The sequence below is a fragment of the Phyllobates terribilis genome, unplaced genomic scaffold, assembly GCF_046119375.1.
Source record: "Phyllobates terribilis strain yellow unplaced genomic scaffold, ASM4611937v1 Scaffold_5__5_contigs__length_657084704, whole genome shotgun sequence".
NCBI classification, from domain to species: Eukaryota; Metazoa; Chordata; class Amphibia; order Anura; family Dendrobatidae; genus Phyllobates; species Phyllobates terribilis.
This window is the reverse complement of record NW_027362765.1, coordinates 46,890,475-46,907,120: the sequence shown is the minus strand read 5'-3', so window position 1 is coordinate 46,907,120 and position 16,646 is coordinate 46,890,475. Positions and strand designations below refer to the sequence as shown.

At 43.8% G+C, this 16,646-nt stretch overlaps 2 protein-coding genes across 2 annotated transcripts in view; both read left to right on the top strand.

Annotated features, from left to right (window-relative positions):
• The window catches only part of LOC141271937 (uncharacterized), a 223,119-nt gene that overhangs the window by 48,397 nt on the left and 158,076 nt on the right, over nucleotides 1-16,646 (top strand). The window lies entirely within an intron of this gene.
• On the top strand, nucleotides 3,578-15,814 carry LOC141270876 (gastrula zinc finger protein XlCGF66.1-like). Its single transcript, XM_073680973.1, has 5 exons — nucleotides 3,578-3,624; nucleotides 9,210-9,350; nucleotides 9,473-9,652; nucleotides 9,736-9,859; nucleotides 14,824-15,814. The coding sequence occupies exons 2-5, from the start codon at nucleotides 9,282-9,284 to the stop codon at nucleotides 15,567-15,569; spliced, it is 1,119 nt and encodes a 372-aa protein (XP_073537074.1). The 5' UTR covers nucleotides 3,578-3,624; nucleotides 9,210-9,281; the 3' UTR covers nucleotides 15,570-15,814.

The following is a 16,646-nucleotide window of genomic DNA, read 5'->3' as shown; positions in this document are numbered from 1 at the left end:
TGTGTAACTGTATATGCTGTATTGTCTTGTTGCCATTTGTAAAATCTTTTGTATATCTTTTTTTCATAAACATTGCCTCCCTTTGGATTAAATATAAAATGTAATAGCTCTGTTTCTTCTGTTCTGTAATTGTTCCTCCCCCAAAGCCATATACACTACCAGAGAGCACGCGTTCAATCAGGCCTGTATTGGATTTTATATCTTTTAAAAAACAAAACTGATTGGTGGTAGCAGCGAATACTCTTAATTGGGTTATCGTGAAGCTGGAAGTGATCGTACAGGGGCATATACACATATTCCATGCGCTGGAATTCGGAGGTGTGTACGCCATACGCTCACTGCTCAAAGATGAAAGAACACCAGCAGGACTAGAATGACAGGTTAATCTTTCAGAGACTGGTCGTGCAATGTCCGTTTAGCTCCATCAATCCCTATATGAGAGACGAATGTGCAAATAGACATGGTACACCATAGAATGTTCCCGCCTACCAAAGTAGGAACCGTTATATGCACAAAACAACCAATCCCCTACAGAATCCTGAAAGTATTGTCTGGTAGAGGAGGTTCGGCAAGAACCATGCAGTAAAGCCCATAGTTTAAAAGTATGGAACAGCCTCATTATTAGAGATCCTCCAATAAAATTATCATATCAGTATCACCAACATAAATATATAAGTAATATAAATGGAAACAAGAGTTTTGTGTTGTAAGACATAGTCGTTAAAACAGTCAAACTAAAATAAATGGTCAAAAATGTTTATGTGAGTAATCAAGTCCTGGAATGAACATTTGTTTGACAGGTTATCCCTGTATGTGTTACAGCTGTCTAACAGATGTGACACATGCAGTCGCGGCAGCTGTTACAGAAATGCCGAGCACGGTGAAACTACTCAGCGAGTACCCGAGCGTGCTAGTTTAAGGCTATGTGCCCACGATGCAGAAATGAAGCAGAAAATTTCTGTTTCATTTCTGCAAGTAAAAACGCATGCGGAATTCCGCACACGTTTATTGCGCGATTTCCACATGCGGAATTGCCTTGCGTTTTTTAATGCATTGCAAAAGGCAATTCCGCTTGCGGAAACGCAAAATTAATGAACATGCTGCGGATTTTTGAATGCAGCATAAATGCTGCGGAAAAATCCGCAGCGTGGGCATAGAACTTGCGGAATACCCTTGGGGACCATGGGGTGCGGATTACCTAGCGTTTAACAAGCGTTTACGCTGCGGAAATTCCGCAGCATAAACGCTTGAAAAACTCTACGTGGGCATGCAGCCTAAAGGGTTGAACTCAACTAATTTTGTGGTGCGGAAAATGAATACAATGCCTAAATTTGCTGATTGATTCTTATTTTCAAGATCCACAGGAGGTTGTAATTACTTATGACACCTTCCTTGCAGGCTTATAGAAAAATTGCGTCTTTATTATTTCCTCATCATTATTACATTGTTAGTTCCTAGTTTATTACATCATCTATGTAGTCTATTGAGACTTCAATATTCTATCATCTTAGGCTATTTTAACACGTTGCGTTTTTGCTGCTTTTTTTATGCAAATTAAAAGCTGCTTTTTACAGGACCAGCAAAAGCTATGAGATTTTAGAAATCTCATGCACATGCTTTTTTTGTTCCCTCACTGGATTGGAAAACTGCAGTATGTCAACACCTTTAGCGGTTTTGCAGAGTTTTTTTCACCCATAGAAAGCAATGAGTAAATACAAAAAAATAGCAAAAGTGGAGCAAAAATATTGACATCAGTTTTTGCAGTTTTTAATGACAAAAAAGCATGTACAGCAGGATATGGGACCAATTTATTTTTGTGAATTTTTCAAGTTTAAACCAAAATGTCTTGGCTCCCTCACCTGATGATGGCTGTTAGTATTAATAAAGTTTAAATTAGTGATTGTGTTAGGCTGTGTGCCCACGATGCGCTTTTTAAGCGTTTCCACAGCGGCAAAAACGCTGCTGAAACGCTTAAAAAATGCATGGTAGAAGGCCTGCCATGTCCCCCAATGATAATCCGCATGTGCTGTGCACATGCTGCGGAAATTTCTGCTGCGGATTATCATTGCGGAAAAAAAAACGCAGCTCTACCAATTATTTTGCGGAAGTGCTGCGTTTTCGCCGCCATTGACTTGCATTAGAAGGCATGCATTTTGCTTCACTAGATAAGGACATGCGGAATCCATGCGTTCCAATGTGCGGATGGTACCCGGGTGTGGAGGACAGGAGACTCTCCTCCACACCCGGGTACCATTGAACCTGTGAAAAAAAGAATAAAATAAATGTTATACTTGCCTTCTGACGGCCCCCGCTGCACTCGTCCTCTCATGCCGGCAGATCACAATGGACTGAAGGACCTGCGCTGACGTCATAGTCTCACGCGACGCTGATGTCGGCACGTCCTTCAGTGTACCGCTGCCGGCAGCCAGGACGGAGCGAAGCAAGACACCGGGGGCCATCAGAGTGTAAGTATATATTTATTTTTTACCATTCTTTACGGTCACACTATATAAATCCATGCTGGTTGCATGGGTTTATATAGTGTGAACAAGCTGACAAGCACTTTCCAAGTGATGCTAATATCGCTTGGAAAGCGCTTGTCAACCCGCATGCGGAAATGCAAGTGAAGAACGCTTCACTTCCGCATGTCCGTGGCAGGAAAAACGCATGTACAATCCGCATGCGTTTTTTTCTGCCAGGGAGATGCAGAAACGCTCAGGAAAAAATCCTGAGCATTTCTGCATCGTGGGCACATAGCCATAAAGTATGTATTGCCTGACCAACTCAATACTCTACCAATTTGTGAGATGGAACAATTTCTGACCAACTCCCTGGCGCTACCTATGTGTGACTAAGTGTAACTAAGCAATGTCTAACCAACTCAATGCTCTAGCAATGTGTTATGTAAACTAAGCCAGAATAATTCAAGTCTCCCGCTGTTTTTAGATTTCAATTGTATATTTTTTCATAAACTCATATAAACATTTTTTGTTCAGAACAGTAACTATTTTTTTCCGACATAAAAAACTTTTTCCACTAAATAATTTTCAAAAATGTTTTATGGCTTCACATACGTCTTGTATTGGTGGCCTAACACCTTATATTGCTCATGCTTGCATGGTGGAAGCAAACCTGAACTTTGAGGTCCTGAAAAATGTAGCAAAAAATGCAGTAAGGCTATGTGCCCACGATGCAGAAATGAAGCAGAAAATTTCTGCAGCATTTCTGCATCTCCCTGGCAGAAAAAAACGCATGCAGATTGTGCATGCGGTTTTCCTGCAGAATACATGCGGATCCACATGCGGGTTCACATGCGTTTCCGCATGCAGATTGACAAGCACTTTCCAGGCGATAGCATCACTTGGAAAGTGCTTGACAACTAGGTCACACTGTATAAATCCATGCAAACAGCATGGATTTATACAGTGTGAACCGTAAAAATTAAAACAAATAAAGCTATACTCACCCCCGAGGCCCCGGCGTGGCTGCAGCGCTGCTTCCTGGCTGGTTCCCGGCTGCCGGCATATCGCGAGACAGAGCGGTGAAGGGCCTGCGGTCACATGACTGTGACGTCACCGAAGGTCCTTCAGCGCTGCTGGCATTCAGAGAGAAGACGCCGGACAGGTGAATATAAACTTTATTTGTTATTTTATTCTTTTTTTACAGGTACAATGGTACCCAGGTCAGGATGAGAGTCTCCTCTCCTCCAGAACTGGGTACCATCCGCACATAGAGACGCATAGAAGCCGCTTGTAAAAATGTACAGTCGCGGTTTCTGTGCGTCTCAATGGAAGTCAATGGCGGGAGTTCCGCTGCGCTTCCGCAAAATTAAATGACATGCTGCGGATTTTTGTACGCAGCATAAACGCTGCGGAAAAATCCGCAGCATGTGCATAGAACATGCGGAATCCCCTTGGGGACCATGGGGTGCGGATTACCTAGCGTTTTACAAGCGTTTCCGCTGCGGAAATTCCGCAGCATAAACGCTTGAAAAACGCTACGTGGGCACACAGCCTAAAACACAGTAAGTAAAGCAGCAGAAAAGCCAGCAAAACCTGCTTTTTTGTCAGTTTTTTTTACTGCCAAGAGATCAAGTTTTGGCTGCAGCAAAAAAGCAATGTGTGAACAGAGCCTTAGAGTGACGAATCAAAAAACACCAACTCCACTCCAATGACATAATACTAATTACAGTTGCATCATCTACTTTTATAAATGGCATATTGACATGTTTCAATATGTTTTTTTTCAGATATGTCTCATTCTTGCATTAACAAAGCGCATAGTTTTTGCTACATATACAGAGTGGTCACTTTTGCGTCACAAAGGCGAAACTTGACTACCATGTTAAGGAAAGACTGCAACCTGTATTTTGGCTGCAGAATAGGAGATCAGGACAAGAGTTGAGCTCTACACATATGCTGCAATAAATGTGCATCACATCTTACCCAGTGGGGTGCATGGGAAGAAGCAATCTATGCTTTTTGCAGTCCCAATGATCAGGAGAGAGACAACCGATTACACTACCGATTGCTATTTCTGCATGGTGCCCCCCATTAGGAAAGGAGTTTCAAAGAAGAAAATGTGGACTTTACTGTATCCAAACATTCCATCTGCAATATGCCCAGTACCACATACAGAATAACTGACAGTTCCAAAAGCTACAGAAACATTTTTAGTCGAGTCAAGTGAGGAAGAAGAGGGCACTTGGTGTCATAAAGCATCTTCCTCTAACAAACCAGACTTTGTCAGCAACCTCAACTGAACCACAGCTTATAGCACAAAGTGAACTGAATGATCTTGTTAGAAATTTGGATGTGCCCAAGAGTAAGGCTGAGCCCTTAGGTTCCAGGCTACGGCAGTGGAATCGGATTTCTTTGTTCCACAACCAAAATAAAGATCTTGTCCAATACTTCTTCTTGAAGGGCGATCTTCTGGCATGAAACAACATCAACAGTTTAATGGAAGCTCTGAAGATAAGTCATAATGCAGAGGAATGGAGGTTCTTCATCGATTCGATCAATGCGCTACCTTCAATTCCAGTTGGTCATGCAGTCTACATGAAAGAAACCTATGACAACATGAAACAGCTGTTGAGGTGCCTGAACTAAGGCCAACATTTCTGGCCCCTCTGTGGTAACTTAAAGGTGGTTGCCCTCTTACTTCGTCTCCAGGGTGGATACACAAAGTACTGCTACTTTCTGTTTCAGTGGGATAGTCATACAAGAGAATATCACTACAATGAAAGAGACTGGCCTTCCAAAATTTACTTCAGCCAGGGAGTAAAAATGTTCTGCATCAAGCACTTGTTGATCCACATAAGATTTTGTTACTGTTGAACTTTGTAAAGGCAGTGGATAAAAATGCAAAAGAATTCAAGTATTTCATTGATACATTTCCAAGGTTGAGTGAAGCAAAGATAAAGGAAGGAGTCCGTATTGGACCTCAGATTCATAAGCTTCTTCAAGATTAGGAGTTTCTCCATCTGTTGCAGTGCAAGGAAAAGGCTGCATGGGTAGCATTCGCGGTAACTTTTTGGGAAACTCAAGAGCAGATAACTATGAAGAGTTGGTGTAAAATCTCCTCAAAATATATAAGGATCTTGGCTGTATCATGTCCTTAAAGATTCATTTCTTACATTTGCATCTAGACTTTTCTCCACCAAATTGCGGTGCAGTGAGTAACGAGCATGATGAGATTTCACCAAGATACTGCAGCTATAGGGAAAAGATATCAAGGAAAATGGAAACCATCAATGCTTGAAGATTACTGTTGGACAATTGTAAGAGATGATCCAATGCAGGAGTACAAGAGACAAGCAAAAAAGAGTTGTCACTGAATGAGAATCCAATGTTGTAGAGCAATTTTTGTAACTGTTTATAATTTGCAAAAGTGTTTAGACATGTTTTAGTTATTTGAATTGTTAAGTGCCCTCTAAATAAATATCAGAAAATTGGCATAACAAAATATTCTGCATCTTTATATTTGCAAAAATAATAATGTTTCAAAGTACTGAAACTTTTATGCATTAATTATATGTAGCAGTAAAAGGAAACTCTTTGATATCATAGAAACAAAAGCCAACTAAAAAATTTTCATTGTCAGATTTGAATTCAGGAGGTCAAAATCATTAAGAAACAGCTAATTTCATAACTGAACCTGACAACATTTGAAAATATGTAAAACAGTGTAATCAGTTCCTCCCAGTTAATAAGCCAACCTGGTCCTCAGAGGTCATAACACATGACTCTCGAGGACACTTTATATAATGGAACACTATAGATTTATACACAGAAATACACTGTGGGCAGAACGTATGGGGACATCTGCAGGAGGGTTTACTATGTCCCAATCTAAATCCACTAGATGTAGCTTATATTAAACCATGTACAAGAACATAAGTGATAAAGTCACAAATAGCTGCATATACATCATACACACACAGCTCTGCTCCGTACATACGGCTCCGCTCCATACATGTCGTACATGCACGGCTCTGCTCCGTACACATCACATACACACAGCTCCTCTCGGTAAACGTCATACACACACAGCTCTGCTCCATACACACGGCTCCGCTCCATACATGTCGTGCATGCACCGTTCTGCTGAGTACATGTCACATACACACGGCTCCTCTCTGTACACGTCATACACACACGGCTCCGCTCTGTACACCTCGTACACGCGCGGCTCCGCTCCGTACGCCCCGTACACATGCAGCTCTGCTCCGTACACCTCGTACACACGCGGCTCAGCTCCGTTCACCTCGTACACGCGCGGCTCCGCTCCGTACACCTCGTACACACGCGGCTCTGCTCCGTACACCTCGTACACACGCGGCTCCGCTCCATACACACACGGCTCCGTACACCTCGTACACGCGTGGCTCCGCTCCGTACACCTCGTACACACGCGGCTCCGCTCCATACACTTCGTACACACACGGCTCCGTACACCTCGTACACGCGTGGCTCCGCTCCGTACACCTCGTACACGCGCGGCTCCGCTCCGTACACCTCGTACACGCGCGGCTCCGCTCCGTACACCTCGTACACGCGCGGCTCCGCTCCGTACACCTCGTACACGCGCGGCTCCGCTCTGTACACCTCGTACACGCGCGGCTCCGCTCTGTACACCTCGTACACGCGCGGCTCCGCTCCGTACACCTCGTACACGCGCGGCTCCGCTCCGTACACCTCGTACACGCGCGGCTCCGCTCTGTACACCTCGTACACGCGCGGCTCCGCTCTGTACACCTCGTACACGCGCGGCTCCGCTCTGTACACCTCGTACACGCGCGGCTCCGCTCCGTACACCTCGTACACACGCGGCTCCGCTCCGTACACGCACGGCTCCGCACACCTCGTACACACGCGGCTCTGCTCCGTACAGCTCGTACACACGCGGCTCTGCTCCGTACACCTCGTACACACGCGGCTCTGCTCCGTACACCTCGTACACACGCGGCTCCGCTCCGTACACCTCGTACACACGCGGCTCCGCTCCGTACACCTCGTACACACGCGGCTCCGCTCCGTACACCTCGTACACGCGCGGCTCCGCTCTGTACACCTCGTACACGCGCGGCTCCGCTCTGTACACCTCGTACACGCGCGGCTCCGCTCTGTACACCTCGTACACACGCGGCTCCGCTCCGTACACCTCGTACACGCACGGCTCCGCTCCGTACACCTCGTACACACGCGGCTCTGCTCCGTACACCTCGTACACACGCGGCTCTGCTCCGTACACCTCGTACACACGCGGCTCCGCTCCGTACACCTCGTACACACGCGGCTCCGCTCCGTACACCTCGTACACACGCGGCTCTGCTCCGTACACCTCGTACACACGCGGCTCAGCTCCGTACACCTCGTACACACGCGGCTCTGCTACATCCACACTGTAAACCCCTCCTGACCCCACACATAACCTTCACCTCATCCAGCACCATGACAACCAGCACAGCAGAGTCCTGCATCCACTGAGGCCCCTGATCATGTGACCCCTGACTCCTCCCCTCCTGTGACCTCATCACAGGTCCTGTGCGCACAGAACAGCCATATATGTGGTGGCGGCTCTGCAGGTGGAGGTATGTGGAGAGACCCCATTACTGGGCGCAGGGGGCATTAACCCCTTCATTACTAGACAGAACCCTTCCCGCCCAGAGCAGCGCTCCCATTTCTGCCATGTGTTTATAGATATCTCCCAACTTTAACAGAAGATAGAGAGGGATAGATTATGTGGTGAGTAGGAGCAGGAAGCATCTGGGGATAAATTCCCCATCAGACGTTCACCAGCTGAGTCTGACTGTCCTCACTGACTATAATGAGCTCCGGCCCATCATATTTCACACCTATGTTGTTTGTATCCACACTCAGGCCGTCTCTGTGCCCCTCTCTGCCTTCAGGCCGTGTTCAGCATTCCCCTCTGCCCTTAGGCCATCTCCTCAGCATTTTCCTCTGCATTTAGGCCATCTCCCCAGTGTTTCTATCTGCTCTCAAGCCGTCTCTTTAGTGTTTCTATCTGCCCTTAGGCCGTCTCCTCAGCGTTCTTCTCTGCCCTTAGGCGGTCTCCTCAGCGTTCTTCTCTGCCCTTAGGCGGTCTCCTCAGCGTTCTTCTCTGCCCTTAGGCGGTCTCCTCAGCGTTCTTCTCTGCCCTTAGGCGGTCTCCTCAGCGTTCTTCTCTGCCCTTAGGCGGTCTCCTCAGCGTTCTTCTCTGCCCTTAGGCGGTCTCCTCAGCGTTCTTCTCTGCCCTTAGGCCGTCTCCTCAGCGTTCTTCTCTGCCCTTAGGCCGTCTCCTCAGCGTTCTTCTCTGCCCTTAGGCCGTCTTCTCAGCGATTCATTTCATCACACAGCAAATGGGAAAAAAATAGCTGTTAGTGTAGCTAGGCAATTTTTAGTACAAGTATATTCAAAAACAGCTAGTAATAGATTATGGCATAAAATAAATTCATTGGCAATTAGAATTAAATTTAATATGACTTCGGACCATCCCTTTAACTTTAATTATGTGCTCTGTCTATATAATTTTCGGAAATATCCGCCTATTTCAGGTCGGAACTGCCTTCATGTTCCAGTTCATGACAAAAGAGAGACCACAACATCTACATGTTATATCTCCTCATATAATTCCCATTATTATCTCCAGTTATTGTATTATTGAATGGGTTTCTTTATGATGTTACATCGGCTCATCTTCTCATTCAGGTCTCTACAATATCGGATCCTCTCAGTGGAGATATTCTGTATAAGAGAATTTTCCTGACTGACCTTTCAAGGATGGATAGTGGCAGGAAAGAGAGGCTGTTACACCTCACCCTAGAGATCCTCTTCCGGCTTACTGGAGAGGTGAGAAATTCTGATGACATCGCATTACATCATTCTTATCTATGGGAATAATAGATGGACTGAACTGGAGAGGAGAGGAAATGTCTGTAGTGAGATTTATTAATGTGTCTCTCCATATCCAGGATTACACATTAGTGAAGAAGACCTCTAGTGAGCGCTGTCAGCCCCCTATGTCTGAGGGATGGTGTAAGCCTCTGAGCTCAATCGCGAAGCCTCCACCTCACCCCCTGAAACATGAGGACATCAATGACAAGAAGATCCTAGAACTCACCTACAAGATGATTGAGCTGCTGACTTCAGAGGTGACACTGCTGGGAATGCTGGGAGACTTTACAGTAGCGCTACGAAGGGATTGGGGGGATGACAGTATCATTGTATGTGTCAGGTTCCTATAAGGTGTCAGGATGTCGCTGTCTATTTCTCCATGGAGGAGTGGGGGTATTTAGAAGGACACAAAGATCTGTACAAGGACATCATGATGGAGGTTCCCCAGCGCGTCACATCTCCAGGTAACTGATATGAATAAATACACTTTTTTAATAATAATTGCTGCAGTAAAGCTAGGTTTACAGACTTTTCAAACACCCATATTCTGTAAACGTATATAGTGAGTCTGTAAATATGTTTACATCATTTTGTGATAGCTGTAATAATAGTATTTTTTTATTTCTTTAGCACCAACATATTCGACAGTTTTTTACAATTCAGAGGGGACTTGAACAGATAATATAGCTATTACAGAGTAACACATAATTCAACACATACCAAGAAAAGTGAGGGCCCTGCTCGCTATCTTACAATCTGTGAGGAAATAGGTGAAACGCAAAAGGTAAATGGTAAAAAGTGTGGTCCAGCCATCAATATAATAGAGTATTCAAATAACGCTGCATGAACCGGTCACCTGCAGAGAATGCTATTTAGGCTGGGTGCCCACGTAGCGTTTTTCAAGCGTTTATGCTGCGGAATTTCCGCAGCATAAACGCTTGTGAAACGCTAGGTAATCCGCACCCCATGGTCCCCAAGGGGATTCCGCATGTTCTATGCACATGCTGCGGATTTTTCCGCAGCGTTTATGCTGCGTACAAAAATCCGCAGCATGTCATTTAATTTTGCAGAAGCGCAGCGGAACTCCCGCCATTGACTTGCATTGAGACGCATAGAAACCGCGACTACATTTTTACAAGCGGCTTCTATGCGTCTCTATGTGCGGATGGTACCCAGTTCTGGAGGAGAGGAGACTCTCATCCAGACCTGGGCACCATTGTACCTGTAAGAAAAGAATAAAATAACAAATAAAGTTTATACTCACCTTTCCGAAGGCTTGTCTCTGAATGCCGGCATCGCTTGAGGACCTGTGGTGACGTCACAGTCATGTGACCGCAGGCCCTTCACCGCTCTGTCTCGCGATATGCCGGCAGCCGGGAACCAGCCAGTAAGCAGCGCTGCAGCCACGCCGGGGCCTCGGGGGTGAGTATAGCTTTATTTGTTTTAATTTTTACGGTTCACACTGTATAAATCCATGCTGTTTGCATGGATTTATACAGTGTGACCTAGTTGTCAAGCACTTTCCAAGTGATGCTATTGCCTGGAAAGCGCTTGTCAATCTCCATGCGGAAACGCATGTGGATCCGCATGTATTCTGCAGGAAAAACGCATGCACAATCTGCATGCGTTTTTTCTGCCAGGGAGATGCAGAAATGCTGCAGAAATTTTCTGCTTCATTTCTGCATCGTGGGCACATAGCCTAAGTGCATGGACGGTGTGTAAACAGATCATTCGTGGGAGCAGATAATGAGGAAAATTCAGGAAGGGTAAAGAGGAAATAGTTAAATAAGGTAAGATGATGAGACAGTCTAAAGAAATGCATTTTTAGAGCAATGCATAAAACTGTTGATATTGGTAATTAATTGAATTGTCTGAAGTAGTGCACTCAATAGAATTAGCACAGCACGAGAGAAGTCTTGGAGACGGCAGAGGGAGGTTCAAATTATTAAGGTTGTTAGTCTTAGGTCATTAGTGAAATGGAGAGCACAGCTAGGATGGTAGACAGAGATAAGGCAATAGATGTTGGACGGTGCAAATCTGTGCAGAGCTTATTGTTTTGTTTTTTAATCTTTTATTTATTTATTTATTTTTTTATGAGAATAATACGTTTATATTGTATTCTGTAGCAGATGGGCAACCAGTGCAATGACTGACAGTAGGGGGAGGCATAGTTATAGCCCTTGTTTTATTTACTACATTATTCCTGTGTCCTGTTGTGCATAAATATATGACTCTCCAGATTTTGTGTTGTACTATGCGTAATGAAGAGACCTGAGTAGTCTCGAAAGCTTTCTATTTGTTACCTTTTATTCGCTGACTGAAAAGATGGTATCAACCACTGAGGACTCTCAAATTTTAATATTTTATCTACTGATTAACATGTTAAAAAGATAATACAGGAAAAATATAAGAGCAACCGTAAGAAAAGGTCGAATTCTAGAGATGTTTTTGAGATGCAGGTGACATGAGCAAGTGAATGATCAGATCTATATAGTAAAAGAAAGATCTGAGCAGGGCTGTGGAGTTGGAGTAGTGGAGTCGGTATACAATGGACCGACTCCAAAAATATATAATAAATTGCGTACAGTAGTTCAATGCAGTAAGTGCTGTACATTTTTTCACAAGAATTTGGGAAAGTTATGAAATGTCCTATAAATTTCTGTTCTGTTCCTGATTCAAGGAACTAGGCTTTTAGTTTAGATGAATCTGTGCTGCACTTTATGTACATGCTCAGTAGTAAGGCCTTGCTGTGGAGTCGTGGAGTCAAGAGTGAAAAAAATTGAGGAGTTGGAGATTTGGCTTACTGACTCCACAGCCCTGGATCAAATGGAGTCAAATTTAACCTTAAGAGATCGGGCATTCTGCTTAGAAATTGTAATGAAACCACACACAGAAATTGTAATATTGGGCTTAGGTAAACTAGTAGAGGGGAGAAACACAAGTTCAGTTTTTGCCTAATTCAGTTGTAGATAGGGGAAGGACATAGAGTTAGAGACAACAATCATTAATGTTTTGAAGTAATGTCTGGGTGATCAGAGATGGTACTGAAAAACGAATCTGATGGTTTCTCCAATAAGGTCACTGAGGTGATGAGAATCAGCAGAGTAGTGACCATTAGATTTTAGTAGATCATTAGAGACTTTAGTAAGGGAGGTTTTGCGAGTGTAAGGCTGAGGCTATGTGCCTACGATGCAGAAATGCTCAGAATTTTTTCCTGAGCGTTTCTGCATCTCCCTGGCAGAAAAAAACGCATGCGGATTGTACATGCGTTTTTCCTGCCAGGGACATGCGGAAATGAAGCGTTCTTCACTTGCATTTCCGCATGCGGGTGTCAAGCTCTTTCCAAGCGATTTTAGCATCACTTGGAAAGTGCTTGACAACTTGGTCACACTATATAAATCCATGCAACCTGCATGGATTTATATAGTGTGACCCGAGAGAATGGTAAAAAATAAAAAAATAAATATATACGGTACTTACCTTCCGATGGCCCCCAGTGTCTTGCTGCGCTCCTGTGGACTGTGGACCACATTTTGCCCCTTAGAAAGTAATAATGCCCTCTGTCTGCCCCTTTGACAGTCACAATAACCTGAGTTCCCCTAAAACGATAAGTGCCAACTTAACATTTAATAATGTCCTGAGGCTCCCCCCATGTACAGCTCCCCTCTACCCAATATGATGCTCTCATATACATAGTATAATGCCCCCTCACTGTATAGTATCCCCCACACATTATACTGACCCCTTAGTAGCTCCCAAACTGATGGCTCCAACACTGTATGATGCCCCCCACACTGTGCAAAGACCCCACATTATCTCCCACACTGTATGATTGCCCCACACTGTACAAAGACCCCACATTATCTCCCACACTGTATGATGGCCCCTACACTATACAAAGACCCCACATTATCTCCCACACTGTGCAAAGACCCCACATAATATTCCACACTGTATGACCCTAACTGTAATCCCCACACTGTATAAATAGCCTACATATAGTATAATGCGCCACATAGTCCTCAATATAGTATAATGCACTCTCCATAGGCAGAATCTGTAGTATAATTCCCCCCATAGGCAGTCTGTAGCATAATCCTCCCACCCCCCTATAGGCAGTCTGTAGCAAAATCCCCACCATAGGCAGTCTGTAGCATAATCTACCCCATAGTCAGTCTGTAGCATAATCCCCCCTCTATAGTCAGTCTGTAGCATAATCCCCCCTCTATAGGCAGTCTGTAGCATAATTCCCCCCCCCATGGGCAGTCTGTAGCATAATTCCCTCCCATAGGCTGTCTGTAGCATAATCCCCCACCCCCCCATAAGAAAAAATAAATAAATAAGCACAATACTCCCCTCTCTATCCTCCTCGTTCCCCCGCTGCTCCGAGTGCCCGGCCCGCACACATCTTCAGAACAGAGGGCCAGGTGCCAAGTAATGACGTCAGTCACAGAGGATTCTATGGGGACTGATGGGAGAGGGAGCAGGGGGGGCCCGATGCTGGCACCGGGGGCCCTCTCCTGCTCAAGGGGCCCATAGCGGCCGCCGGGCAGTGCAGGGACATCGAGTCTCTCTGCTCTGCCCAGAGTGTAACTGTAGCTTCGGCCTGCGCACGCCGCTACAGTTACAATAGCGTAGCTCTGGGTGGGCCCCCACAGAGTGCGGGGCCTAGGGCCGCCGTCCCCTCGCCCCCCCCCCACCCCCCCGGTAGCTACGCTACTGCTTATAACCCACAATGCCTTTTGTTATGAGAATAGCATCCAACCCTTTTTTAAATGCTATTACAGTATTTGCCATTATTGTCTCTTGGGGTTGGCATTCCACTATCTGACTGCTCTATCAGTGAAGAATTCTTTCCCATTAAGCTGGTGAAATCGCCTTTCCTCCGTCCGTAACAAATGTTCCCTGGTCCTTTGTAAAGTTTTTGGAAGGAATAACTCATATGCCAGTCCTGCCAACACATGTACTTATGGTTGAAATTCAGATGTTTTTTTTTATACGGTTGTGTGAACTTAGCTTTACTGTAAGATTGTGATCTGTTTAACCAGAAAAGTCGTAAGGATGTTGTACATATTAATGTCATTCAAACCCATCATTTTAAGCTGGACATTGTGTTGCTCTAATGTGAATGAAGGTGTCCCGTTTTTTTCTCTGACAGAAGATGTCAGGAAAAACAAGAATCTGGCTGATCGTTTTCAACATGCAGTACTTGATCGTTTTGTCTGGAAGGGTTCAACTTCCCATTCTCATAGAGAGAGGGGTCAATAGGGGCCAGCCTAAAATGTTTGGCAATATTTAATCTGTTAATTATTGAATGGTGCTACATGCCTTGCAGTTTTTATGACTTTGTTTGTACATAAATGTTATAAAATATCAATGTATTTAATTTACATAATAAAAAAAATAAAAATCTCACTTTTGCTTTTAGTTGGTGACCATGTCAGAAGCTCGAAAAAACATGTGATATCTACAGATTTTACAGCCAATGATCATGGTATCGCACAAAATACATATGAACAGCAAGTCATTATCCCATCTATACCCTCAACCCCTCACAGCACATATAAATTATGTTACCCTGTCCAACTGGTCTTTGTTCCTAATTCATTACAGACTGTTAAGAAAATTGAAAATCAAAGTAAGGATGTTGAACATCAAATAATTCAAACAGGAGAGACTTCATATTCATTTTATCAAAAGAGGAGATGTGTTCCAAAGCAAAGTCATGTTGTTAGAAATGAGAAAAGTCACAGCGTGGAGTCGTATTCCAAATGTGGGAAAGGTTTTGCTGATAAATCAAGTCTTATTTTACACCAGAGAACTCACACAGGGGAAAAGCCCTTTGCATGTTCCGAATGTGGAAAATGTTTTAAACAGAAATCAGACCTTGTTACGCATCACAGAATTCACACAGGGGAGAAGCCATATTCATGTTCAGAATGTGAGAGATCTTTCAGCCAAAAAACACATCTTAATAGACATCAGAATATTCACACCGGGGTGAAGCCATATCCATGCCTTAAATGTGGGAGATGTTTTGCTCAGAAATCGGTTCTTGAAATACATGAGAGAAGGCACACAGGGGAGAAACCATTTTCATGTTTAGAATGTGGCAAATGTTTTGCTGCAAGCTCACATCTTGCTCAGCATCTGAAATTTCACGTAGGGAAGTAGCCATTCTCTTTTTGGTACATATTTGTGGTATTGACAAGTAAAGTAATAAAGCATACAGCAAATATAGTCAAGTAATGTTATGTGCCATACATTAAGAATAGAGAGAAATGTAAGGCCCTAAATAATGATTAAAAATTGTATGCAATTGCCAATAAATGTCTTTATTCCAAAATACAAATATCACCCAAAAACACACCTATAAACGTATATATATATCAGTCAGGTGTCTAGAATTTATAATATTTTTAAATATAACTACATTTCGAATTTCTGTTTGCCAGTCATTAATAAATGTTTATTGGAAAAACTTTGGGCTATCTTTTTTTTATTCTTTACATGCATACCTCAGGGTATGGCTCTGGAAATCAAATTACCTTATAAAGAATATCTGTATTACAGTCCAATAGGTGTTACTACACCAATAGTACCATACTTGACATATAAAATGAGTGTGCATCTCCAGTAGTATCCATGACCTTTTGATACCGAAATTAACCACTTTTTTTTGTGTGTACTGTTCGTTCCTTTTTAACAGATTAACAAATAGGACGTGTATCCATGATAGTTTATGGGCACATTTTCATGTCTTCTTTGTATTACAGCCCATAGGTCTGCAATGCAAAGCATAGACATGACCAAGTTTGGTTTGATTTTGACAAGTCCCATGTCACAGAATGGGTTCATGAAATAGTCAACAGCACATGGATACCATCTGTGTTACATCAGTGTGCTGTCCATTAAACCCTTACAAAGCACCTATTGCCAAATCTGATGTTGCCATTTTTATTTAATAACAGAGTAGGTAGCCCCAGATTGGTGATTATAATAAATATAAATGAATATCATAAGGGTTTCTAATATCACCCAAAAGCGCTTGATTTTCTACCAAAGTCAAGCCCGAATTTCCAGGTTGTGGGATCTTGGAATGCAGAGCTTGATCCTACTGGCTGAAGGGAAAGAGTGAGATCTTCCTTTTTCCATTAATTTCTTGCTGATCTGTTAGCGAACAGTAACCTCATTAGACCAATTACCTTTCGTTAACAGCAGCACTGGGTTAGTGGAAAGACTGAGATCTTA

Excerpts from the sequence above, each read along its gene's own strand:
- LOC141270876 (XM_073680973.1), top strand. The coding sequence starts at position 9,282 with ATGGATAGTGGCAGGAAAGAGAGGCTGTTACACCTCACCCTAGAGATC. Across the intron at positions 9,653-9,735 it reads TTGAGCTGCTGACTTCAGAG|GTTCCTATAAGGTGTCAGGA; the intron begins GTGACACTGCTG and ends TGTATGTGTCAG. Across the intron at positions 9,860-14,823 it reads CCAGCGCGTCACATCTCCAG|TTGGTGACCATGTCAGAAGC; the intron begins GTAACTGATATG and ends TTTTGCTTTTAG.